At 39.2% G+C, this 27,685-nt stretch overlaps 2 protein-coding genes across 2 annotated transcripts in view; both read left to right on the forward strand.

The window, feature by feature from the left end:
* Nucleotides 1-27,685, forward strand: part of ADAM9 (ADAM metallopeptidase domain 9) — a gene marked incomplete at both ends in the record, with an annotated part of 117,749 nt that overhangs the window by 25,545 nt on the left and 64,519 nt on the right. The window contains 7 exons of the mRNA XM_080710259.1: nucleotides 935-1,011; nucleotides 2,987-3,182; nucleotides 4,879-4,944; nucleotides 11,763-11,834; nucleotides 17,424-17,593; nucleotides 18,143-18,224; nucleotides 18,749-18,882. Coding sequence (XP_080566385.1) covers nucleotides 935-1,011; nucleotides 2,987-3,182; nucleotides 4,879-4,944; nucleotides 11,763-11,834; nucleotides 17,424-17,593; nucleotides 18,143-18,224; nucleotides 18,749-18,882 — 797 coding nt within the window. The remainder of the gene's footprint in view (nucleotides 1-934; nucleotides 1,012-2,986; nucleotides 3,183-4,878; nucleotides 4,945-11,762; nucleotides 11,835-17,423; nucleotides 17,594-18,142; nucleotides 18,225-18,748; nucleotides 18,883-27,685) is intronic.
* Nucleotides 20,426-21,932, forward strand: LOC308273646 (ubiquitin-like protein ATG12; the record flags this gene model as incomplete). The annotated part of the gene is made up of 2 exons (XM_080710901.1): nucleotides 20,426-20,503; nucleotides 21,612-21,932. The coding sequence occupies 2 exons, from the start codon at nucleotides 20,426-20,428 to the stop codon at nucleotides 21,930-21,932; spliced, it is 399 nt and encodes a 132-aa protein (XP_080567027.1).

The following is a 27,685-nucleotide window of genomic DNA, read 5'->3' on the forward strand; positions in this document are numbered from 1 at the left end:
CTATCTCCGAACTGCGCCCCTTGCCCTAGTTTTTATTCTTTATTTTGAAACAGTATCTCACTAAGTTGCAGAGGGCCTAAGTAGCCGAGGCTGCAAACCATGATCCTTAGGTCTAGGCCTCCTGAGTGCTGGGATTACAAGTGTGTGCCACCACGCCCAGCTAGCTTTGAATTTCTATTAGTTAATTTATTGCTCAAAGTAAGGGCAAAGGGTCTTAAATTATTTAAGATGGCTTTTTTTTTTTTTTTTTTTTTTTTTTGCGGTACTGGGGTTTGAAACCAGAGTCATTCTACTTCCGAGCTACACCCCCCAGCCTTATTTTTTATTCTTTATTTTGAAACACCATCTCACTAAATTGCAGAGGGCCTCACTAAGTAGCTGAGGCTAGCCCAGAACCTGTGGTCCTCCTGTTTCAGCCTCCCAAGTACTGGGATTATAAGCGTGCTCCACCATACCCAGCTAAAATGGATTACATTTATAAGTAACAGTAATATAATTAATATACCTATAGGAAGAAAAGAAAATCATCTGATCAGAATAATTTTTTCCCTTGGTACTGAGTGTCTTTTTAGTCTCTCACAAGGTTCTCTCCTGCCTTAGTTGTCAACTGGTTACTGATGCTTCTTGGATTGAGTGTGTTTTACAATGTTAAACTTGACCTAACACTGTCCTGTTGTGCTTCTAGGCTGGAAGGTCATTGAGGCAGAGCTGTTTGTACTCTGGAATTCTGCCTAAACCTTTATGTCATTGGAGGGTGGTGGTAGGTAGTCTGCAGATAGTCTGAAGAATGCTAAGTGGTATTATGAGATGCCAGTAATATAACTAGATTTTTTAGTTTATTTGCTGCAAGTAATTTTGTTAACTCTGCAGATTTTAGGATGATTTTCAGCAGTATAGCAATTTTTGAAGATAACACAATATTTTTCTTATTTAGAATCATTGTCATTATCGGGGCTATGTGGAAGGAGCTGATAAATCATCTGTTGCTCTTAACAGCTGTTTTGGACTCAGGTAATAACTTTTCTGTGTCTTTTTCTTTTATTCTGTTTCTTACTTCTGTGTCCAAATCCAGTCATTAGGGGACAGAATTCAATTTTACTTTGATGTTACTGGACATCTGTACAGTTATGTTTCAGATACTATTTATATTTTTACTTCAAGAAATCTTATAGTTGGTAAAATTTAATATCTAAAGTGGAAGTTTGCTGTGCGTGGTGGTGCACACTTGTAATCCCCGCACTTGGGAGGTGGAGTCGGAGAATCGTGCAGGTTCGGAGCCAGCCTTGCCGGCTTAAGAGTCCCTGTTTCCAAATAAAATATAAAATAGGTCTGGGAAATGTAGCCCAAAGGTAGAAGGGTTCCATCCCCAGTACCACCAAAAAAAAAAAAAAAAAAAAAAAAAAATTGGAAATTTTATTTTATTTTTTGGGTAACTGGCGGATTGAACCTAGGGGCATTCTGCCTTTGAGCTACATCCCTAGCCAGTTTTTATTTTTTATTTTAAACAGGATCTGGCGAAGTCGCTGAGGGTCTTGCTCATTTGCTGAGGCTGGCCGCTAAGATCCTCCTGTGTCAGTCTCCCAAGTCCTGGGATTATAGGTGTGTGCCACTGCATCTGCCTGATGTTTCAGTTTTTGATGCTACTCAATAATTTTAGCCTGTGTGTGTGTGTGTGTATGTGTGTGTGTGTGTGTGTATGTTACTGGGGGATGGAACTCAGGGGCCTTCTACCTCTGGGTTACACTCTTAAAATATTTTTAAAAATATTTGATTTGTAAACAGGGTCTTACTAAGTTGCTGAAAGCCTCACTAAGCTGCTGAGGCTGGCTTCGATCCTGCGATCCTCCTGTCTCAGTCTCAAGTACTGGGATTACAAGCAGTGTGCCACCACACCTGTCTAATTTTAGCTATTTAAAATAGAATACATTTTAAATATTTTTGTAGCACTTTGTTTCTAAAAATCTTTCCGTTTTATTTCATTGAAATGTTTTAATGACCAAAAAAGGGCTTATTATCACCATATTTAGGTGAGCAAAGTGATATTTAGAGAAATTGTATCACATGTCAAATGAAATTATAATAATTTTTCTTTTTTTTGTGGTACTGGGGATGAAACCCAGGGGCATTCGACTTCCGAGCTACACCCCTCTCCCTACATTTTATTCTTTATTTTGAAACAGAGTCTCACTGAGTTGCAGAGGGCCTCACTAAGTAGCTGAGGCTGTCCGCGAACCGTGATCCTCCCGAATACTGGGATTACAAGAGTGCACCATCACGCCTGGCTCTAAATATTACTTCTTAATTCTCAAACCAATTATGTAAGATGGCTGTGATTATATTCTTTTAAGTAATAACAGTTACTGAATAGTTACTTGTGCCAGGGAATATTCTGGAATGTTCTGAGCATTTTGTGCATGCAGTCCTGTGCAGAATATAAACTGAGTCAGAGAGTCAGTGATATGCAGAGTGCCTCACATTTGGAATCGAAGCTTTGCTCCTCCCGCTGCTCCCCACTCTCCAGCCACTGCTCCTCAGTACTTGATTTTAAAGCAGTTATTCGGAGAGGCTTAGTGTTTAGAAGCTGTGATGCTAGGAAGAAGCAGTTCTTCTCTTTATTTTTAAAAATTTTTTTGTGGTGTTAGAGACAGGACCCAGGGACGTTTCTACCTCTGAGCTGCACTCCAGCCCTACTGTTTTCTTTTTTCTTTGGAAACAGTCTTGCTAAGTTGCTGAAGGCCTTGCCAGTTTGCTGAGACTGGCCTGTAATCCTCTTGGCTTAGCCTCCCAAGTACTGCCACGGGACCTGGCTCAATCGGCAGCCGTTTTGAGCTTTACATCTAGATCTGCCTGGCTGTAAAGCTTCTGTTTTTCTTTTTAGGATATTACACTTACACCTGTTAAGAAGTAGGACTTAAACTCAGATTTTCTGATGCCTTTGCACGTGTATTTTTCCCTTTAAAAACGGTGTGTGTAACGCATCGTGTAGAGGATTGCTGCACTTAGAGAATGTGAGTTACGGGATTGAGCCCCTGCGCAACAGCTCGCGCTTTGAGCACATCCTCTATCGAATGGATGACGTCCACAAGGAGCATCTGAAATGTGGCGTTTCTAATGAGCAAGCGGAGAAGGTACCCACCGAGGATGGAGAAGATGAACATCCCACGGTGACTCAGCTCCTTCGAGTAAGGAAATACAATTATTCTTTGCCCAGACTCACAGTTAAAGAAATCCTTTCTTTATTCATTAGGTTCATACTTACAGATGGGCAGTATACAGTCCATCTTACCACACTGAGGACAGTTTAGACTCTGGGTTTTTGAAAACTAGGGCTTGTGTCTTTAACAGTAATGATCTTTAACACTGCTGTGTAATAGTCCCTTACACTGTCTTCCAGAGAACAGTGGACATTTTACTTAGATCCTGCTTTCATAAATTTGATTTGGCAATTCTTAAACTCTGGAGTGGAGAAAGAGAGATTTAGTTCCAGCATCTTAGTTACTTCAGATGTCTTTCAAGGATGCTCGTTTCTTTGTTTGTGTGGGACTTGTTTAAAAGTCCCTGATTTATTTGTTGATGTCGTTCTCTTAGACCAAAATGGTTCTAGGATTGGATTAATTTTTGCAGGGAATATGTCTTTCTATTAGATGATATTGCTGTTTTGGAAGAGGCATGTTATGTTTGTAAAAAAAGTGTGTGTGTGTGTGTGTGTGTGTGTGTGTGTGTGTGTGTGTAAATGTGTTTCCTTTTTTTTTTTCATCCTACCTACTGGGGGATTCTACACCCACAGTCCTGTTATTTATTATTTATTTTGAAACAGCGTCTCACTGAGTTGCAAAGGGCCTCACTAAGTAGCTGAGACTGTCCATGAACCGTGATCCTCCTGTCTCAGGCTCCTGAATGTGGGGATTACAAGCGTGCGCCACCACGCCTATCTTGTTTTTGTTTTGAGGTGGGCTTCTCAGCTCCTGGGCTCAGGTGACCCTCCTGCTTAGCCTTCTAAGTAACTGGGATTTCAGGTACATGCTACTATTCCCAGTTTAAATTCACATTTTTAGTTAGTTTATGGCATTATTTTTATTGCCTTTTCTGCTATCCATTCTTTAGACTGTTAGACTGTACTTTTTAAATTTAAACATTGGAAAACACAAAAACACATAACGTTTGCTTATTCTACTTTGTATGAATTTCTGTATATGACAGAATAGCTAAGTAAATAAAAACTAGTTGTTATTGTTGATATTATTATTACTATTATTATTATTATCATTAGTGGTGCTGGGGAATGAACCCAGGGGCATTCTACTTCCAATCTTCATTCCCAGGCTTATCTTATTTTTATTTGGAAACAAGGTTTTGCTAAGCTGCTGAGATTGTCCTTGAACCTGCAATTCTCCTATCTCAGCCTCAAGCACTGGGATTACAGGCATGTGCTTACCATATGCAGCTGAAAACGAGTTATTTTTTAAAGTGGCAGCTTTGTCTTAACTTCTGCTCTTAGATGTTAGTGGCTATTTTTTCTTTCTCACTGTAGTAATGAGGTTATCTATAAAAGTGTGTGTGTGTGTGTGTGTGTGTGTGTGTGTGTGTGTATGTGTGTATGTGTAAATGCAGTTTTGATTAAAAAAATCAGTGATTCTACCAGTGCTTTGCCAACATGAATAATACATTTTATCTTTAAGTAGAAGTTTTCTTAGATCAATATGGATAGCAGATAAGGCTTAAAAAATATACGTTTTTGGCATTGATTGACTTATGAGGTGTTAAGTAAAATAATTTAATGATGAAATACACATGAAATACATGATTATAGATGATCATTACAGATGAAAAATGTATGACCTTATGCCTTTTTTGCCTTTATGTTTGTGCTTTTGACAGAGAAGAAGAGCTGTCCTACCACAGACCAGATACGTGGAGTTGTTCATCGTCGTCGACAAGGAAAGGGTGGGGACAGTTATTTTTTCTGATATTTATTCTTTTTCATGAAAAGCAAATGAGAAGTGAGCAATCTATAAAGGAAATATAAGAATATATGTTTGTATTAATTGTTCTTTCATGATCATTTAATTTATTTATTTATTTTTATTTAAAATTTTTTTTTTTGGTGGTACTGGGGTGGAACGCAGGGACTCTTCTACCTCTGGGCTATACTCCCAGATCTATTTTATATTTTATTTGGAAACAGGGTCTCACTAAGTTGTTGAGAGCCTCACTAAGTAGCTGAGGCTGGCTTCGAACCTGTGAGATCCTCCTGTCCCAGCCTCCCAAGCACGGAGATTACAAGCGTGTGCCACCATGCCCGGCTTACATGATCATTTTAAACCTGAAGTGGCTTTTTCCTTTAAGCCTTAATATCTCAGTACACCACCAAAAGCTAAATGTAGCAAATGAGACCATTGTCAGCTTTAGTTTTTACTAAGTTATCATTTCCCCCCTGTTTTCTCTAGGGATTTGCTGATTCTGAGTTTTTTTTCCTTTTTTAATACAGTACTAGGGATGAAACCCAGGGGCATTCTACCTCTGAGCTACATCCCCAGCCCTCTTTTATTCTTTATTTTGAAACAAGGTCTCACTGAGTTGCAAAGAGCCTCACTAAATAGCTGAGGCTGGCTGCGAGCCATGATCCTCCTGTCCCAGCCTCCTGAATGCTGCGATTATAAGCGTGTGCCACCACGCCCGGCCTGAGTTTCGTAAATAGACTTTTTCAGTTTGCCACTTAGGTGCTCAGATTCTTTTACTGGGTTATAGGTATTAGCCAGGTTGTGTGGTAACTTCTTGCCTAATAAAATTGCTTTGATTTATATATTTTTAGTTGCCCTATAATTCACTTTAAGAAACAAAAAAACCTCCAGGTCTTGGCATGCTTTAGATAGGAATAGTAGTCATTTTAGGTAGAAAGTAACACTAGCGTTGGGTATGGTGGCTCACACCTGTAATCCCAGTACTTGGGAGGCTGAGACAGGAGGATCACAGGTTCAAGATCAGCCTCAGCAAGAAGTGAGGCCCTCTACAACTTAATGAGATCCGGTTTCAAGATAAATAAAATAAAATAAAATAAAATAGGACTGGGGGTATAGCTCAGAATGAATGTTCCTGGGGTTCAATCCCCAGTAAACACACACGCACACACACACACACACACACACACACACACACACACACACAACATTAAGGAATTTTCCTTAATTATGCTTAAGAAACTGAACTAGTTGCATTACTTAACTGAGGAAAGTAATGTGTCATTTTCAGCATATGCGGGATTATTAGTTTTAGATATAGCTGCTGTATAACGTACAGTATAGAGTATTTGAAGAATTATATAGGTTGACTTTTACATTTTGTATTAAAAATTGTATGTGGAAACAATATGATTGGTATTTCTTTCCTTGTGAGGTACAGACACAGACTTGAGAATTTTTGTAGTTTTAAGAAAAATTTCTTATTGTATATAGGTTAGAAAAAACAAGTCCTAGTTATTAAGAGATGGAAAGTTACTCAGATTCATTCATTATAAGTTCACTACCCTCAAGAGGTAGAAGGGAAAGAAGAGGTATAGGGAATATAAGAAAGTATTAATAAATATTTTTTTGCTACTTAATTGAACCAGCTGGTCATGGTGGCGCACCATGTAATCCCAGCATTTGGGAGGCCGAGACAGGATCACGGTTTGAAGACAGCCTCAGCTACTTAGTGAGGCCCTTTGCAACTCAGTGAGATCCTGTTTCAAAAAATAAGGCTGAGAAACACTGAATCTATTTATTTTGAAGTAAGAAAAAAAAAAAAAGAATGGAGAAGCGGAACTATTTTTAATTTAAAAACCAAACATCTATTATATACTTCTGTGCCTAGTTTTATTTATAAACCATCCATGTATAATATGAAAATTTCCTTCATTTCCTCATTATACTAGACCACAACTGTACATCTCTGTCACTGAATGAATTTTTCTGTGGTCAAGATTTAAAATTCTGAGATGTATTGTGAGAACTGCATTAATAAAAACAAACTGCTGCTACTCATGCTCAATAGTACCAAGCAAAAACGACTGTATTTGTCTCCTTTATCTATCCTTAATTTAAGAATATTAGAAAACTCTGCAGAGCTCAGAAAATATTGTTACCTGGGTCTCCTCCCATAACTGAATCAGAGACACTCATTTTCAAAAATTATACCAGGTGGTTCTAATAGACATCCAGGGTTGAGAACCACTAGTTTTCCCCTTCATAAAATCTAATTACACTGGATTCTTTGCAAGTGTCAGAATGGAATAAATCAGTTTTTAGCTATGTAAAAATTATATTTCTTAGTAATTTCTTGAGGAATAAAAATACTTGACATTTATTTTGAAATTAATCATAGTCTACTTTAAAAAAAAATAATCTACCAGTAGCTTAAATGTAATTTTTTTTTTTTTTTTTTTGGTGGTACTGGGTTTTCCTGGAAACCCTTTTATCTCTGGGCTACACTCCCAGACCTATTTTATATTTTTATTTGGAAACAGGGTCTCTTAAGACAGAGAGGCTGGCTTCGAACCTGTGTGATCCTCCTGTTTCCACCCCCCAAACGTGGGGATTACAAGCGTGCGCCACCATGCCCGGTTTAAATGTCATTTTTGATGTTTCATTTTTACCCTGTTGGCTTTTTTTTTTTTTTTTTTTTTTTTTGTGGTGGTACTGGGGATGGAACCCTTCTACCTCTGGGCTACATTCCCAGGCCTATTTTTTATATTTTATTTGTAAACAGGGTCTCTTAAGCCAGCAAGGCTGGCTTCGAACCTGTCTCCGCCTCCCAAGTTCAGTGATTACAAGAGTGTGTCACCACGCCCCACTACCCTGTTGGCTTTTAAAAATTACAAAGGTAATGTTTATTTTTTGAAAAAGCATGTTTAAAAGTTGCAGAGGAGATATCTTTTCCTTGATAATTATATGCTGTTTTAAGATGGCGACTTTATCCATTACTGTAATGTTAGATTATCGTGGCCTTGTTCTTTAGAGTTTGATGATTCAGAATGTTTTTTTAGTTATTGTGCTCCTCTTCTAAATTTTTTAGATTTTCTTGCTCAAGGGCTTAGTTTGGCTCAAGTTTGCAATTAAAATGGATATTATAGCATTTAATAGAAGGAATGGTTATGGCTTATCTGGAAAGAATGTCAGCATGACTCGGTACAGACTTTAAACAGATTACATGTTGTGAATATTTTATAATGTGGAATGATCGTTGAAATATCAAGGACTTTAGTAATTGTATTTCCTGAATAAACATGTGTTTATGAATTTTCTAACTTATAGTTTGTTGTTTCCTCTGCCATGATTCTGGCATTATAGTTTTTATTGTCCAAAATTTACTAATAGTGTTACTTTAAAGGTGTAATCATTTAAAAAATGGAAGAAAACAAATCAGTTGCTTATTGATTTTCAAACTAATTTGTATCTGGACATTTGAATTTTCAAATTAATTTGTATCTGGACATGGTTTTTAAAATACTGGCAAATGATGTGCTTGCGCCTGTGAGGAAATATACCCAAAATGAATGTAAAATAACCCATTTCAATAGATGACTTCATTTATCGATTTAATCTCATTCTAAGGCTAACTTATAATAAATTTGTATGAGTTAAAAAAAATACAAAATAGGGCTGGTGGTTTTGCTAGGAGGTAGAAAATGCCCCTGGATTCCACTCCCAGTATCCCAAAAAGAAAAAAAAAGAAAAAGATTGAACACAGGGGCATTCTACCTCTGAACCACATCTATAGCCCTATTTTATTTTATTTTTTATTTTTTGGTGGTACTGGGGGTGGAACCCAGAGGCTTTCTACCTCCGGGCTATACTTCCAGACCTTTTTTTATATTTTATTTGGAAACAGGGTCTCACTAAGTTGCTGAAAGCCTCACTAAGTAGCTGAGGCTGGCTTTGAACCCGTGCAATCCTCCTGTCTCAGCCTCCCAAGCGTGGGGATTACAAGCGTGCGCCACCATGCCTGGCTCAGCCCTATTTTATTTTGAAACAGGGTCTCACTTAATTGTTGGGACTGACCTCAAACCTGCTCTCTTCCTGCATCAGCCTTCCAAGTACTGGGATTACAGGCCACGCCCAGCTAGCGCGTATGAATTCTGTCCAAGTAAATCTCTAGAATAGAAAGCTACAGATAATTTTCTTTATTGGTCTCTGTTGCTTTCTCCAGATATTATTTGTTATATGCAGGTAGAAAAAGGTTTAAAAAAAGCCAGATGTGGTGCAGGCTTAGAATCTCAGTACTTGGGAAGCTGAGACAGGAAAATTACAGGTGTGAGGCCAGCCTTAGCAACTTAGCAAGACCCTGTTTCAAAATAAAAAATAAAAAGGGCTGGGAGTATATCTCAGAGGTGAATGATCCTGGGTTCAATTCCCAGTATCATTAAAAAAAGAAGAAAATAATAATTGTTCTGTTTCCATTGAGGCCTTTGAAGTATATTTAAAAATTTTGGGGAGGGGTTTGGGAGAATGATTAGATTATACCTAACTGGGAAAAGATTATATATTTTGATATTAGGGCTATATTATATAACAAAGTCAAAATTTTTAAAAATTTCTTTGGTTTGTAAGTTGGTTTTATAAATTAATGTAAAATAGATATTTGGATGCTGGGTGTGATGGCACACGCTTTTAATCCCAGTACTTGGGAGGCTGAGATGGAGGATTGTGGTTTGGGAAGGCCTTAGCTACTTAGTGAGGCCCTTTAAAACTCAGACCCTGTTTCAAAATAAAGAATAAAAAATAGGTCTGGTGGTGTAGCTCAGAGGTAGAATGCCCCTGGGTTCCATCCTCAGTACTGCCCCCTCCCCCCAAAAAAGATATTTGGATTTAGCCAGTTATTAAAAAAAAACAGTCATATCAATTATTGGCTTATATAGTCAAAAAGTCAAATGTTTTTTATATCTCTATGTTTCTTTTTTTTTTGTGGGTCTGGGGATGGAACCTAGGGGCACTTGACCTCCAAGGTACACCCCCTGCCCCATTTTTTATTCTTTATTTTGAACAGGGTCTCATTAAGTTGCGGAGGGCCTCACTGAGTAGCTGAGGCTCTCTGTGAACTGCGATCCTCTTGTCTCAGCCTGGGATTACTATGTTTCTATCCTATATTTCAACTATTGATCATTGGTAATTGCTCATAATTGCTTTATTTATTTTTGTGGTATTGGGGGTTGAACCCAGAGGCATTCTATCTCTGTGCTATACCCCAGGCCTATTTTATTTTGAAGCAGGGTGTAGCTAGGTTGATGAGAGTCTCACTACTTGTTGAAGCTGTCCTCAAATCTGCGATCCTCCTGACTCAGCGTCCCAAGTACTGGGATTATAGTTATTCACCACCACACTCTGACATCTCATAATTACTTTAGTTCCGGGTTTAGAAATGGTTTATTGGGGTTTGAGGTATAACACAGAGGTCAAGCAGTAACATACTGGATATCCTGTGGTGGCACTTCAACACCACAGAAACAAAAGGAACAATTTATTGATGTTGTCATTAGCCCAAGAGAAAGGATGAGGAAATCCTATAGATTGTCTTTTTTTTTTTTTTTTTTTTTTAGGTCTGGGGATGGAACCCAGGAGCATTTGACCTCTGAGCTACACCCCCTGCCCTATTTTTTATTCTTTACTTTGAAACAGGGTCTCACTAAGTTACGGAAGGCCTCACTAAGTAGCTGAGGCTGTCTGTGAATCGTGATTCTCCTGTCTCAGCCTCCTGAATGCTGGGATTACAAGTGTGTGCCACCATGCCTGGCTCTCTTTAATTCTTTTATCTGTGCATTTTATTATAAACTGTGCCTTTGTGAAAGGCTTCAAAATATTTTTGTATTAAAATGAGTGAAAAGAGCTGGGGTGTGGTGGCACACACTTGTAATCCCAGTACTTGGGAGGCTGAGACATGAGGTTTGTAGCCAACCTCAGCTACTTAGTGAGGCCCTCTGCAATTTAGTGAGACCCTGTTTCAAAATAAAGAATATTAAAAACATTGGGCTGGGGGTATAGCTCGAAGGTAGAATGCCCCTAGGTTCAATTCCTAGCACCACAAAACAAACAAACAAGCAAACAAACCTACACATTTGAAGACAAGAAAAACTTTAATGCATTTTTATTAGTATTATTGTCCGTTTTTCTTTTATTCCTATTTTCTCTAAAATGTATTGAGATATATTGAGATGTTGGCATGCCTCAATTTTTAGTTCAGAGGAAATGGATTCTTATCTTTATTGTAGCAGATTACTGATATTTTAATTCTTTTTCTTCTTGTGGTACTGGGGATGGAACCCAGGGGCATTCTACTACAGAGCTACACTCCCACCCCTATGTTTTATTCCTTATTTATTTATTTATTTATTTATTGTGGTGCTAGAGATGGAACCCAGAGGCTTTATACCTTCGGGCTACACTATCAGACCTATTTTCTATTTTATTTGGAAATAGGATCTCACTAAGTTGCTGAAACCCTTACTAAGTAGCTAAGGCTGGCTTTGAATCTGTGCAGTACTCCTGTCTCAGCCTCCCAAGCATTGGAATTACAAGCGTATGTCACCATGCCCGGCGTTTATTCCTTATTTAGGAACAGAGTTTCACTAAGTTTTGGAGGGCCTCACTAAGTAGCTGAGGCTGGCCGCCCTGCAATCCTCTTGTTTCAGACTCCCAAGTACTGGGATTACAAGTGTGCATCACAACACCTGGCTGATATTTTTATTATTATATTACTTTGGTGGTAATGATTTTTCTTCTTTGCTTTTCCAGTATGACATGATGGGAAGGAACCAAACGGCTGTGAGAGAAGAGATGATTTGTTTAGCAAACTACCTGGATAGTGTAAGTCACATTTTCCCTCAAGTAAGGTTGCTCTGTCCTATCTTTGCATTCTCAGCAGAATTTAAAAGTTCTCTGAGTTTGAGCTTCATTATAGGCCTAAATGATTTAGTCTTTCAGAGATTTGCTTTCTTTTTTTAAAATATATATATTTTTATTATTGCATTGTAATCATACATCACATTGGAATACAAGACTTGTAAGGGTATACAAGCAGACATCATCCAATTAGCTCTTATCCAATCCCCATCCCATTCCCCTCCTCGATCCCATGCTTGATTGGTGATTATCTTTGATACATTTGTTTACGTACATCATGAGTCTTAAAGAGATTCCATCCTCCCTATCCCATCCCCTCTGATTGGTCACCTTGGTTTTTCCTCTATAGGGCCCTTTCTTCAACTAGACCTCCTCCTGTTACCCATTTCTTCCTAGATTTTGCATATTAGGGAAAGCATCTGGTTTTTAATTTTCTGTGATATTTCTCTGTGTGTGTCGCATTGCAAGTTCTGAAACCCACTTTTGATGGCCCTGGCACTGGCCTAGACACCTGGAGGACTCTGATCCCAACCTCGTTGGCTCCAGTACTGGCCTTGCCTCATGGCAGGTCCCGATTCTGGCCTTGCTGACCCCAGCACCGGCCTCAACCCTCAGCAGGCTCCGATCCCGCCCTCAGAACTGGCCTTGCCTTACAGCAGGCTCCGATCCCGGCTTCGCTGGCACCAGCACAGGCCTAACTCCTTGGCAGGCTCCGATCCCGGCCTCGTTGGCCTCGGCACTGGCCTAACCCCTCGGCAGACTCTGATCCCGGCCTTGGAGTCCCCAGCACTGGCCTTGCCTCACGGCAGGCTTCTATCCGGGCCTCATTGGCCCCAGCAGCAGCCGCACCCCTCGGCAGGCTTCGATCCCAGCCTCAGAGGCCCCAGCATCGGCCTTGCCTCATGGTAGGCTCTGATCCCGGCCTCGCTGACCCCAGCACTGGCTTAACCCCTCGGCAGGCTCCGAACCTGGCCTCGGAGGCCCCAGCACCAGCCTTGCCTCACGGTGGGCTCCGATTCCGGCCTCACTGGCCCCGACACCAGCCTCAACCCTTGGCAGGCTCCGATCCTGGCCTCTCTGGCCCCGGCACCGACCTCACCCCTCGGTAGAATCTAATCCCGGCCTTGGAGGCCCCATCGCCAGCCTTGCCTCATGGCAGGCTCTGATCCCGGCCTCGCTGGTTCCGGCACCGGCCTCACCCCTTGGAAGGCTCTGATCTTGGTCTTGGAGACCCCAGGACCGGCTTGCCTCATGTTGGGATCCGGTCCTGGCCTTACTGGCCCTGGCACTGGCCTCACCCCTCGGCAGGCTCCGATCCCGGCCTTGGAGGCCCCTGCACCAGCCTTGCCTCACGGCGGGCTCCCATCTTGGCCTCGCTGGCCCCAGCACCGGCCTAATCCCTCAGCAGGCTCCGATCCCAGCCTTGCTGTCCGTACCTCCAGCCTCAGCCCTCGGCAGGCTCCGATCTGAGCACCCTCTTCACCCAGCCCGTTGTCCTAAGTTCCCGAGGGTGCATGGTGGTAGCATTTTGCCTCTGGGGTTATCTCTTCAAAAGTTCCAGGTGCATTGCATCAGATCTCTGCCTCTCCTGAGTGCTGGCCACTGCCATTGCCACTGCCTCCACCATTTCAATTCTTTCCCAAACTCTTTTCCCACACTGCATGTTGTCCAATGTTCCTGAGCATGTGCGACGGTAGCATTCCACCTTTGGGGTAATTTCTTCAGAAGATCAGGGTGGGTTGGATCAGATCTCTGCCTCTCCCAAATACAAGCCTCCACCGCCACCGCAGCTGCTGCTGCCAACACCGCCTTCCCCCTAGGTCTCCACTGAGCTCTCTCCTTACAGATGATGTCCAGGCTTCTTAGGCATGTAAGGAAGAAGCAGTCCTCCTTACATTCATGGGGAATTTTTCCAAAAGTTGCAGTTCAGTTGGATGTTTTGTCTGCATCTCTAGAATCCTGGCTGCTGCCATGGCCATCTTGACCCATCTCCAATATTTTTTCTTTTCTTTTTTCTTTTCCTTTTTTTTTTTTTTTTGAATAAGATAAGACGGTATGTGTGGTTTGAAGAGGTTGTGGGATCAGGCACTCGGTAGCAATGAATTTTTTTCTCCCTTCCAAGAGCAGAGTCCAACAGCGTCACCGCGCATAGCAGGATCTGCTGTTCTAAGTGCACCATGGCCTGGCGCAGCACAGCAGCGCTGAATTCCTCGGTACCTGCGGCTCGGCCTCCCACCTAGCACCAGGCCTTCCTGTGGGTGGCCGAGCCCTGTGCCCCCTGCCCGGGGCACTGGACCTTCTGGGGAGGCAGCAGGGCTGTGCCGCCACAGCCCCCCCCCCCCCGCCCCCGCCCTTCTAGCCAGGCCATACCCTCCCCCCATCCCCTTCCAGGGAGCCATCCGGGCCACGTGTCCCTGGCCCGGGGCTCCAGACCTTCCAGGGAGCCAGCGGGGCTGCATGGCCCCCAACCCAGGCACTGGACCTTCCAGTCTGGGCCTCCGGACCTTCTGGGGAGCTGGCCGCCTCCAGCCCGGGGCTAGAGATTTGCTTTCTCGTTTTAACTTTTTTATTGTTTGAAAGGAAAGTGTAAGTGTAGAAATACTTAGAAGAACAAAACATTTTATATTTGTAGCTACCTTATTTTTAGAGTAGATAGGCCAAGGTACTCAGTTGTTTATGAAAAGATCTTTGAGTTTTTTTTTTTTTTGTGTGTGTGTGTTTAATTCTGTGCTTTTTGACCTAGGGATCTTCTACTTCAGAACTATACCCTTAGCCCTGTTTCATTTTTTAATTTGAATTAGGACCTCACTAAGTTGCTGAAGCTGGCCTGAAACTTTGATTCACCTGTCTTAGCCTTCAAAGTACTGGGATTACAGGTACATGCCACTGTGGCCATCTAAGATCTTTGAATTTTTATTTTTTTTGACCTTTTTATCGAGAGAATCTTACTTTGAATAAGGCTGCCTCCTACCTTAAAACCAATGAGACAATATTAAATTGTATGTGGTGTGTGTGTGTAACTTGGAGTTCCTACAGTAGAAGATATTAAACCTGATACACATTTTATAGGCTGATTTTATCTTTAGGACATGTTTTCCCCTGATATAAACACCATAATGATAGTGATGATGGTAATGATAGCATTCTATTGAGTACTTAGCGTATGCTAGAAACTGAACCAAGTGCATTATACTTAATAGTTTGCTTCTCACAGAATATCTATGAATTACATATAAGTTCTATAGTCCTTTATCTAAAAACTTTGGGGTACCTGTAATTAGAATTTTATTTATTTATTTATTTATTTTGGTGGTACTGGGGTTTCTGGAAGCCCTTCTACCTCCTGGGTACACTCCTAGACCTATTTTATATTTTTGAAACAGGGTCTCTTAGGCCAGCGCGGCTGGCTTCGAACCTACTCGATCCTCCTGTCTCCGCCTCCCAAGCGCGGGGATTACAAGCGTGCGCCACCACACCCGGCCCGTAATTAGAATTTTAGATAAGCACTTCAGAAGATATTATGGTTCATCATATATTACTCCTGCAGGATCTTAAGATAGTGCCTTCTAATCAAGTTCATTGATATTTCTACATTGAAATGTATGAATATTTATGTTAAGTATGTGTCTTAGTTTTCTGTCACTGTAACAAAATACCTGATAATCAAGTTACAAGTAGTAAAGGTTTGTTTCGTTTCGCAGCTTTGGAGATTTTAGTGCATCATTAATCTTCTCTATTGTTTTGGACTTGTAGCAAGGTGGGTGGCATCATGGTGGGAGCATGTGTCAGAGCAAATTTGCTTACTTCAGATCCAGGAAACAAAAGAGGAAGAGGAAAGGACTGGGTTCAGCAGTTCCATCTAAGGGCATGTCCCCAGTATCTGAAACCTCTCACTAAGCTTCACCTCTTAAACGTTTCATCCCAACAACATCCTTCTGGGTCCAGTCCTTTGCCACATAGGCCAGGGGGGACAGCCAAGATGCAAACTATAGCAGTGGGATAAAGGCAGACTCTGAATGGTTTTGCATTACTTCAGAGCAAGTTTTGGAACCCAAATTACCAAACATTTAATTTACCATGTTTTTAAGATGTTACAGCAGGAGATAAGCAGGATTCTGACTTTCTGTTACCTATCATTTACTGGGTGAGGAAACTGAGAGTCTTGAGGTTAATCTCATTGTATTGAAAGAAAGACTTACTTTTTATTTTGGAAGGAGAGAGCCCTGTTTTTAATTTAAGTAGTTGTGTTACTTCATGCGGTTAAGAGAATTTTTCTTAGATTCCATAATCTATTTTATTTTATTTATTTATTTTTTTTACAATTAATGATGTCTTAGGTTTATTAGTAATATTCTAACATAGTAAAGAAATAAAGCATTCTTTGAAAAATTAAAACTAATTTTGACTACATGATTCTACAGTTTACCAGTTTGGTTATTTTAGAACTGCACAGAAATAATTTCCACTGGAAAAAGAGTTTTCTTTGTTTCATTAAGGAAAGTACCATGGAGTGAAACTTACATTTTGACACAATGGGGTTTGTAGTCTTGGTATAGTTTACCAATCCAGATATTGATATTTTATTCCTGAAAATAACTAAAGTATTTCTTACTCGTCAGCATTTCTTTTTTTTTTTAATTTTATTTTATTGGTGCACTGTATTCATACATCATAGTGGGATACAAACTTTTGTAGACATACATGCACACATCGCCCAGTCAGCCCCCACCCAATCCCCACCCCATTCTCTCCCCATCCCTCCTTCCCATGCTTGGCTTAGTGGTTGACATCTAGTATTATAGCAATTTATCCAAAATTAAAAATGATAATCTCACATAACAGTTTCATTTGTCTGATACCAAGCGTTTGATGATTTAAAGATAGCATTTCAATATTTCTTTTTGCTTTCTTTCTTACTAGAGCATATTTTTTTTTGTTTTTTTAGGTGAAACTATCATATATTTATATATTTATTTTTCAGAAAAAAATCTATCCTAATATGGAATATGAATTCTAGATACCCAAAACGATCTTGAAAAAGAACAAAGCTAGCAGATATATATTTTCTGATTTCAAACCATATAAAGCTACAATAATTGAAACAGTGTAGTACTGTTCTAAAGGCAGATATATAGACCATTGGAGTTAAATACAAGCCTAGAGCTAAATTCTTCCCTATATTGTCAAGTTATTTTTGACAAGGTTTCCACGAACATTTGGTGGTGGAAATAATAATCTTTTAACTAAATATTGTTGAAAAATAATAATTACATGGAAAAGAATAAAATTGGACCTTTACCTAATCCCATATACAAGTATTAACTCAAAATAGATAAAAGACCTAAATATAAATCTTAAGACTATAAACTTTTAGGAGAAAATCTGGGTCATAAAACCTCACAACATTGAAATTGGCAGTGATTTCTTGGATATGATTTCAATGGCACAGGCAACAGAAGAATATACAAACTCCCTAAAAAATAAAAGAAAATATTGTATATCCAAAGACAATGTAAACAGAGTTATATGCTTTTATTTATCTTTTCTTCCCAGATGTATATTATGTTAAATATTAGGATTGTGCTAGTTGGACTGGAGATTTGGACAAATGGAAACCTGATCAGTATAATTGGAGGTGCTGGAGATGTGTTGGGGAACTTTGTACAGTGGCGGGAGAAGTTTCTTATCATGCGCAGGAGGCATGACAGTGCACAGTTAGTTCTGTAAGTGATTTTTCTATTTTATTTACTTGCTTTTTGTGTTCAGAATGCAAAATAATTTAGTCCACTTCTAAGAGTAGTAGAAGGGGATTGGGAGAGGGAGAGGAGGAGAGGAAAAGGAGGCTTGAGGAAGAAAACAGACCAAATAATATGTTCAACCATGAAATCATCACTACCAACTTTACTGGCATGTACAGGAAAGGAGGAGTGGTTAGCAGGATGGGGTTAGGAGGGAACTCCACCAGGAGATAGTTGTGTGCACATATGAATTTATCACTTTGAATCTTACTATAGCATAAATTACATTGCATCAATACAATTATAAAAAATTTATAAAATATCTTTGTAATACTAATCTCATTCTTTGATAATATAAAGGAGACAAGCAGAGCTATTGTTTTTATTTTAAAAATTACTTATCTTGCCATTTTTCTCCTGTTTTTTTTTTTTTTTTTTTGAGATTTTGTCAATCCAGTTAAGATCACCCAGAGAATTAGGAATAATGTAATCCTTTACCCTCATACATTTGATAACTTTTACCTTTTCATTTAGGAAGAAAGGCTTCGGTGGGACTGCGGGAATGGCATTTGTGGGAACAGTGTGCTCGAGGAGCCATGCTGGCGGGATCAATGTGGTATGTCGCCCTGCCGTGCACCTTTGGGTATCTGCGTTAGGATGGTATCAAGCATTTGTTCACTCTACTCTTCCCCTATTCATTAAGACAATTGGGTATTATTAGGGACTCAGTAGGAGTGGCAGACATGTTCTTTTCCTGGAGATCTAGTTTTCTGCTATTTTTATGTGTGTAATAGCATCTTTTTATGAATGAGGAAAAAGAGGGTTCATTTGAAAGAATTGAATTAGAACCATCAATTTGTTTTCCCCCAAGTCACTGTGAATAACCTATTATTGGTGTAATAATCCTTTGGTGCTAAACTGATCTGTTTTCTAAAGAATCCATTCCCACTATCAGTGTGTGAGTCATACTAGCTTCTTACTAGACAGAAATGTATGAAGACTGTTATTAGATGCTTGATTTATCATAAAGGCTGTCAGTACTGGAGCGGATAAATTTCCTTTTGTGAAAAAATAATCTGGGAAACAAAATATTTCCTTTTTATTGAGAAACATAACTAATTCCTTGCTGTGTTTGAACAGTTTGGACAAATCACTGTGGAGACATTTGCATCCATTGTTGCTCATGAGTTGGGTCATAACCTTGGAATGAACCATGATGATGGGAGAGATTGCTTCTGTGGAGCAAAGAGCTGCATCATGAATTCAGGGGCATCGTGAGTATCTGAGTTCTTTCTTCTTCATATGGTATTTTATATCAGTGTTTCTTAAACTCCGATGAATACTCATGTCTATGTTGAAAAAACAAGAAAAGTTATTTTTGATTCCTGAAATACATCAGTAAGAAACCTATTTGCTTCCTTTCTTTCTCTCTTCCTTTCTTTCTCTCTTCTTTCTTTCTCTCTCTTTCTTTCTTTCTTTCTTTCTTTCTTTCTTTCTTTCTTTCTTTCTTTCTTTCTTTCGTTACTGGGGATTGAATCCAGGAGCATTTACCTCTGAGCTATACTACCAACCCTATTTTATTTTTTATTTTGAAACGGCTTCGCTAAGTTGCTGTGGCTGGCCTTGAACCTGTGATCCTTCTGTCTCAGCCTCCCAAGTACTGGGATTATAAGTGTGCATCACCACAACAAGCTTTCGGTTTTTATTTTGAAAAAGGGTCTCACCAGGTTACTGAGAGTCTCCTTGATTTGCAGAGGCTGGCCTTGAACCTGTGATCCTCCTGTTTCAGCCTCCCAGATATTGGGATTACAGATTCGCCACTGTGCACAGCTGAAAAAACTTATTTTCTAATTAAATAGTTTTAGAGAACTTTAAGAAGGAAACATTTCTATAAGCCTAGATTTGTAATTACACTCTTCTGTAAATCAGATGAGAGACCAAAAGAATATAAGAGCATAGGAAAATCTACTGTTAGATTTGGTGCGGATTGGATTTGGTTGAAGGACCTTATGAAAAATTTCTCCACAGACTCCTTTTTGAGGAAATGCTGCATTGTCACTTTAAGCAAAAGAAAAAAAATACTCACTTTGCCTATTACTGGTCCCCGTTCTATAGTGATAAAAGGAGGAGGTGTTACAGAGAGAAGCAGAAAGAATAGTAAACATTTATTAGTTTTTTTTTAATATATAGACACTTCTCAGTTCTTAAACTGTATCAACTCATTTACTGCTTAGTTTAATGAGTTATAGATACTCTGTTCACTTATGGATGAGGAAACGGAGGCCACACATTCAAATTTCTGACTGGAATTTGACTTTAGGAAGTCTGGGGTCCAGAGCCTATGACTTGATCTTAGAACTTCTTTCAAAAGTCATTACAATAAGCCTGGCATGGTGGTGTACACCTATAATCCAAGTATCTGGGAGGCTGAAACAGAAGAATTGCTATAGGTTCGAGGCTAACTTCAGCAACTTAGTGAGATATTGATCCTGTTTCAAAATAAAAAATTAAATTGGGTTGGGGGTATAGGTCAGAGGTAGAATGCTCCTAGGTTCAATCCCCAGACACACACAAAGAAAATACTGACAAGATCCCTGGTCTTCTGTGACTGGCTTATTTCACTTAGCATAATGTCCTTGAGGTTTACCATGTTGTCGTAAGTGGTAGTGTTTTTTTCCTTTTTGAGACTAACTAATATTTAATTGTGTGTGTGTGTGTGTGTGTGTGTGTCTGGCGCCCATCATCTTTATCCGTTCATCTGTGGATGGGCATTTGGATTGTTTACATACCTTGGCTGTTATGAACACTGCTGCCAGAATGTGGGTGGAAATATCAAAAGTCTCTGAAATCCTGATTTTAGCTCTTTTGGAAATAGATCAAGAAGTGGGACTGCAGGTTACATTGTTAGTTCTCTTTACTTTTATTTATTTATTTTTTGAGGTGCACCCAAACTGTTATTTATAATTGCTACACCGTACTACATTACTGCCAACAGTCCAAGATTTTCTCAGCATTCATTGACCTCATCACCCTTTGTTTTGTTGAGATAGTATTCCTAACGTGTGAGGTCAAATCTCTTTGTGATTCTGATCAAATTAATTGTGACATTAAGCAGCCTTTTATATAACCTTCTTTGTCTTTGGGGAAATGGCTATTCTGGTCCTTTGACCATTTTTTTGAGTTACTATTTTTTGCTATTGAGCTATAGGGATTTTTAAAAATACACTTTGGATATTAACCTGATATTAAATATATGATACGCAGATGTTTTCTCCTGTTTTATAAGTTGGCTTTTCAGTCTGTTGATGATTCCTTTGCTCGATAGGTGCTTTTTAGCTTGATGTAGCCCCACTTGTCTTAATTTTGTCTTTACTTCCTGTTCTTGCGGTATCATATCCATTAAATCATTACCAAACCAATGTTATGGGGCATTTTCTCTTGTTTTTTGTAGGACTCTTACAATTGCAGATCTTATATTTAAATCTTTAATCCATTTGAATAAATTTTCATTTATGTTTTGAGATAAGGGCCTGATTTCTTTCTTTTTTCTTTTTTTTTTTTAATTTTTTGGTGGTACTGGGGGTGAAACCCAGGGGTTTTCTACCTCCCGGCTGTACTCCCAGACTATTTTATACTTTATTTGGAAACAGAGTCTCACTAAGTTGCTGAGAGCTCTTTTTTCTTGTTTGTGGATATAGTCTTCTCAGCACCATTTATTGATATGATTGTCCTTTTTTCATTGTGCATTTGTGTCCCTTGTTGAAGATCAGTTTACCATATACGCATGAACTTACTTCTGGGTACTTTTTTCCGAGTATTTCTATTACTCTTTTATGTTCCATTGGCCTACTGTTTTAATTACTGCACCTTTGTAGTATATTTTGAAGTTAGGAAGTATGATGATTTCAGCTTTGTTCTTTATCAATATGGCTTTGGCTGTTCGAGGTCCTTTGTGATATAAAGTGAATTTTAGAATTGTTTTTAAAAAATTTCTGGGCGAAAGGGTACCAGTCACGTGGCCGCGCACGCGCCGTGGCCGCGGAGCCTTCCCAAAGAGTTTTGCGTTGACATCTTGCTGAAGGCTGAGGGAGACACCCCTATAATGAAAACAAAGAAGTGGGCTGTAGAACGAACCCGAACCATTCAAGGACTCATTGACTCCATCAAGGAATTTCTTAAACTTGTGGCCTCAGAACAGTTGTTTGTTTATGTGAATCAGTCCTTCGCTCCTTCCCCAGACCAGGAAGTTGGAACCCTTTATGAGTGTTCTGGCAGTGATGGCAAACTGGTCCTGCAGTACTGCAAATCTCAGGCATGGGGATGAATCACAGAGAAAAACAACTTACTACTCAAACAGCTCTGAAAAGTTTCAATGCTTGTGAAAGAGACTTGACGGATATGAACTACTCAGCTTGTGTCTGCTATGACTTAATACTTATGCATAAGAAAACATCCACAGTAAACTCACAGAAAATGTGCTTTGTTTTAGTACACAGGTCATCATAAAAGAGTGAAGAGTATGCCTGTTGCTTCTACCTATGATTACTGTTGTTTTCAATCTGCCTTCAATGTTGAAAAGAATGAAACGACATAAGCGTCTTTATTACCGGTTCTAAAAATGACTGAAATTATTTACTTTGTAGAATCGGCACACTCATTGTAAAGGTTTATTTGCCAAAGATTTTTTTTTTTTAGCTTATTGGAGGAGCTCAGATATGGAATGTTTACATTCTATCTACTGTGTTGTCCAGTAAAATGACATTCCCTTGACGTTTTGGCTAAATGCTTTCACAGTCCAGTAGAGGGCAGCCTTGCGGGCAGAAAGAGTTTGGTGGTTTGATTTTCCATCTTTGCCAAGTGACAATAGAAAAGGCTGTTCTTGCTAATTTCTAGCTGACATCTACCCAGGAGAACAAGTATGTCGGCAAACTGGACTATATACAGAGAATAAGTATAATTTCAGCTTACTTATGTTGGGAAACAGTAATTTACAAATTCTGGACAAATTAATCATATAACTCTTTTCAAGAATTTTGAGTCTCAATGTTGTGCTACTCTGCCACCTATTTATACAGTGTCAAAAGAATTCACTGAGTAAGCCTGACATCATTGAGTGTTTCATAATGTAGTTATTACATCGAAGCATTAAAAAAGTTGAAAAATAACCTCAAATTTGTTTGCAGTCTGTGCCGTGACTAAGAGAATACCAAATGAGGTGAGCATAGTGGCGCACACCTGTAATCCCAGTGCTTGGGAGGTTGAGACAGGAGGATCACAGATTCTAGTCCAGCCTCGGCAACTTAGGCCCCGCTTCAAAATAAAAAAATGAATGAATAAAATGGGGCTAGGAGTGTAGGTCAGACGTAGAATGCCCCGTGGTTCAATCCCTACCACACACACAAAAAAGAATACCATTTATACTGATGCGATTAGACTATTGCTTAAATTGAGGCTTAACTTGTTCCTTCTCTTTTGTAGTATACTAAAATTTTAAAAAGCATTCCAGTAAATTAAATGGACTGTTCACACAGGATCTGAGAATATTAGAATTCCAGGTCTTTATTTTCTAAAGTAATAGAGTTACCTCTGAACTAGGGGATGATGTGGTTTTAGGGATATAGAGTGTATACTTGAACTACGCCTATATCTCTTAAATTCCAGAATGTACTTTATGGCTGGAGTTAAGCCTAACGTTAGAAGTTGCTGTGTAATAATTCTCATTACAGTGAAGAAGTTGCTGTTCAGTTTCATTTTCTGTCCAAGAAGGTAAATTCTTGGCTTCCCTATATACCAGTGTCCCTTTGTAATAAATAAATAACAGCTAATAGTTTGCAGTGAATAATACAGACAGGTTGAATTTTACACAATTATAAAAGAAGGTAATTTTATACATATGTTGAAAGCTGGAATGTGGTTTTTGAGTCAAATAGGTTGAATATGGAAAAGATCTCTCATTTTGACTAATAATAGTTTACTGAATTAAGGAATATAGTACATGCATAGGTATTTAACAAATGGAAAAATGTGAATTTATATATTATATTTGCTGCTGATGTTTCAAGTAGAATATTTACTACCTCAACCATCAAAAAAAAAAATTTCTGTGAAAGATTCTGTTGGAATTTTGAGAGGGGTTACATTGCCTCTGTAGATCACTTTGGGTAATATGAACATTTTACTAATATTCTTTATTACAATCCATGAAAATGGGATGTCGTTTTATTTGTACCATCTTTGACTTCTTTTTTGCAGTGTTATAGTTTTTTTTTTTTTAAATGGAACTGAGAATTGAACTCAGAGACATTCTACCTCCAAGTTATACCCCCAGTCCTATTTTTTATCCTTTATTTTGAAATAGGGTCTCACTAAGTTGTCAAAGACCTAAGTTCCTGAGGCTGGCCTCAAACCTACAAGCCTCCTGTTTCAGCCTCCAAAGTACTGGGTTATAAGCGTGTGCCACCATAATTGGCTCATGTTTTATAGCATTTAGTATATATGTCTTTTATGTCTTTTACCTCATGTATTGAGTTTATTCCTAAGTATTTTATTGTTTTCTCTGCTATTATAACTGGCATTATTTTCTTAGTCTCCTTTTTGGGTAACTTTTGTTAATGTGTAAAATTGCAATTGGATTTTGAGTACAGATTTCCTACCCTTAATTTTATGTTCATCATTTTTGACATTTATTTATTTATTTATTTATTTATTTATTTATTTATTTATTGTGGTACTGGGGATGGAATCCAGGGGCATTATACCTCTGGGGTACATTCCCAGACCTATTTTATATTTTATTTGGAAACAGGGTCTCACTAAGTTGCTGAGAGCCTCACTAAGTAGCTGAGGCTGGCTTCGAACCTACCTGATCCTCCTGTCTCAGCCTCCTAAGTACTGGGATTACAAGTATGTGCCACCATACCCAGATATTTTAGGCCTTTTTAGATGCAAATGATGTAGATGTTTGATTTTTTTTTCCTAGATAACTCAAGTCACTTAAAGTCACTTATAATTTTGTAATAAGATTTTTTTGGTGTGTATATATTATACTAGGGGTGGAACCCAGGTGCCTTCTACCTCCAGGCTCAGCCCTATTTTGTAAAAAATTTTTAAATTTGGAAACAGAATCTCGCTAAGTTGCTGACAGCCTCACTAAATTGCTGAGGCTAGCTTTGAACCTGTGATCCTTCTGTGCCAGCTTCTGAAGTACTGGGATTACAGGTGTGTGCCACCATACCCAGCTTGTAATAAGATTTAAAAATATACTTATGGGCTGGGCGTGGTGACGCACGCTTGTAATCCTGCGCTTGGGAGACAGAGACAGGAGGATCACGCAGGTTCGAAGCCAGCCACATGCGCTGGCTTGGGAGACCCTGTTTCCAAATTAAAATGTAAAAATAGGTCTGGGAGTGTAGCCTGGAGGTAGAAGGGCTTCCAGGAACCACAGTACCACCCCACTAGTGGTCTTCTCCTGTTCTGCTCTTATATTTCTGGAAGTGTGGAGTGCTCTTCCTGGGAGGTGCCTATTAGAGAAATGGTTTTCTTCACTCTGCTCTCAGTGTAACCTACATCAGAAAGCTTTCAGAACCAGGCCCTCTTTTACTGCGTCTACTTGGCACCATGACTTAGAGCCTTCTCTTTGGACTTCCTGATCCCAGGCTATTGGGATCAGGTTGATAATAGTGAAAGCACATTTGGCTAGGCATGGTGATACACACTTGTAATTCCAGTACTTGGTAGGCTGAGACAGGAGGATCATAGATTTACTGCTGGCCTCAGCTACTTAGTGAGACCCTCTTTCAAAATAAGAAACAAAATAGGACTGGGGGTCTAGCTTGGAGGTAGAATGCCCCTGAGTTCAATACCCAGTACTACACACACACACACACACACACACACACACACACACACTCACACACACACACATACACACACTCACACATACACACACACTCACACTCACACACACACACACACTCACACACACACTCTCTCACACACACACATACACACACATACACACACTCACACATACACACACACACACACACACTCTATAGTTTATTCATTTGTCCATTGATGGATATACATAGATTGTTTTTATATCTTGGCTATGGTAATACATACATATTACCTGGGAATACAGATATTTTTATAAGATGTGATATAATTTTGGGGAGATATATATCTAAGACAGAGATTACTGGGTCACATAGTAGTTGTGTTTTTAATTTCTTTAGGACTCTCCTGCTGTTACCCACACAGTTGCCCCACTTTAAGATACCCTGTTTCAAAAAAAAAAAATATATATATATATATATATTAGGTCTGGGAGTATAGCCCAGAGGTAGAAGGGTTTCTAGGAACCCCAGTGCCACCCCCCAAAAAAATATATATATAAAATAAAAAAGTAAGACAAAAAATAAAATAATGCTGGGGGTGGGGGTGGGAGGTAGAATCCCCCTGGGTTTAATCCATAGTTACTAGTTACATGCGTGCATACACACTTACACTCTCTCTCTCTTTCTCTCCCTCTCCCCCTCCCTCTCTCTCTCTCTCTCTCTCTCTTTCTCTCCCTCTCCTTAGTAACACAAAACACAAAAACAAAGAATAAACATAGACCATGTAACAGAACGGAGAGCCCAGAAAGAAATTCAAACATATATGGTTAACTAGTTTTTAATGAGAGCATTATGGGTAAAGTATAATCTCTTCAGTGAATGGAGTTAAGAAAACTAGATCTCTACATACAAAGAATGAAGTTGGAGCCTTATCTTTCATCATCCACACATGCTAAAAATATTCAAAACGGACCAGTGTCCTAGATGTAAGCCTTGACACTATAAAACTCCTCGAAGAAAACATTGGGAAAAAGCTCTTTAATACAGTTTTAGCAGTATTTTTTTTAAAATTTCATACCAAAAGCTCAGGCTACCAAGGAAAAAATAAACAAATGGAACTACCCCTAATAAAATTTGAATGTGATTTGAATTTCTCAAAGACAATGGCATAGCCAGGAATGGTGGCACATGCTTGTAATACTGAGACAGGAGAATGCCAGGTTTGCAGCCAGCCTCTGCAATTTAGCAAGACCTATTTCAAAATAAAAAAGGCTAGGGTGCAGCTCAGAGGTAGAATGTCCCTGTATTTAATCCTCAGTACCATTAAAAAACAAAAACAAAATACCCATAGCATAGCTGGGGATAGTGGCACATACCTGTAATCCCAGTATTTAGGAGGCTGAGGCAGGTTAGAAGCCATCCTCAACAATTTAGTGAAACCTTGTTTCAAAATTAAAAAAAAAAAAAAAAAATAGAACTTGAAGTAGCTCAGAGGTAGAATGCCCTTTGGTTCAATCCCCAGTAACACACATACACACACAACCATGGCAGATAGGTATGTTAACTACAATTATAGTGTAGTGGGACTACCTGGAATCATTTTATAGTTATGGAGTCAAATAGCAACTAAGAAAAAAGCCAGATATAACACTAAATTGTATGTGGCAGGGGGAACATCAGTGTGTGACAAATCTGGGGACAATATATAGCTAGCTTGTAATATTAAAACTTTTACTATACTAGATAAAACTTAATTTCTATAAAATCAGATAATTTTTGAGGTCTCTTCTGATATATCAAAGAGTTGATGATTTTTCTGTTTCATTGTGTAGAAGATCAAGAAATAACCGCAGTCTTTTGCTTCTGTACATTGCTTGCTTTTAGGGTAAAATGCTAGCTAAGCCTGACTAATGCCATTTTGTGGGCCAGCTCCATTTTGCTGTGCAGCTGAACTCAGTTTCCAGTATGAATTGCTGTGGATCCCTAGCAGAGCCATGACAGGCTCCACAGTTGCAGAACTGGTCAGTTTCAAAACCTGGGGCTGGTGCTGAAAATTCCTAACTACCCTAGGTGCCATGAACCGATCACACATCATTAAGGGCCACTCTGTTACTCAAGATAAGCTCTGTGGAAAATTCCTTTAGAATAAGATAATTCCTTTGAAAACCAGGACCTCTGCAACCAAACTGTATAAAACCAACCTCTGGTCACGGGCTCGGGGTCCTTGTCAAGACTCCAT

This window comes from Muscardinus avellanarius (assembly GCF_963383645.1).
Source record: "Muscardinus avellanarius genome assembly, chromosome: 14".
Taxonomy (NCBI): Eukaryota; Metazoa; Chordata; class Mammalia; order Rodentia; family Gliridae; genus Muscardinus; species Muscardinus avellanarius.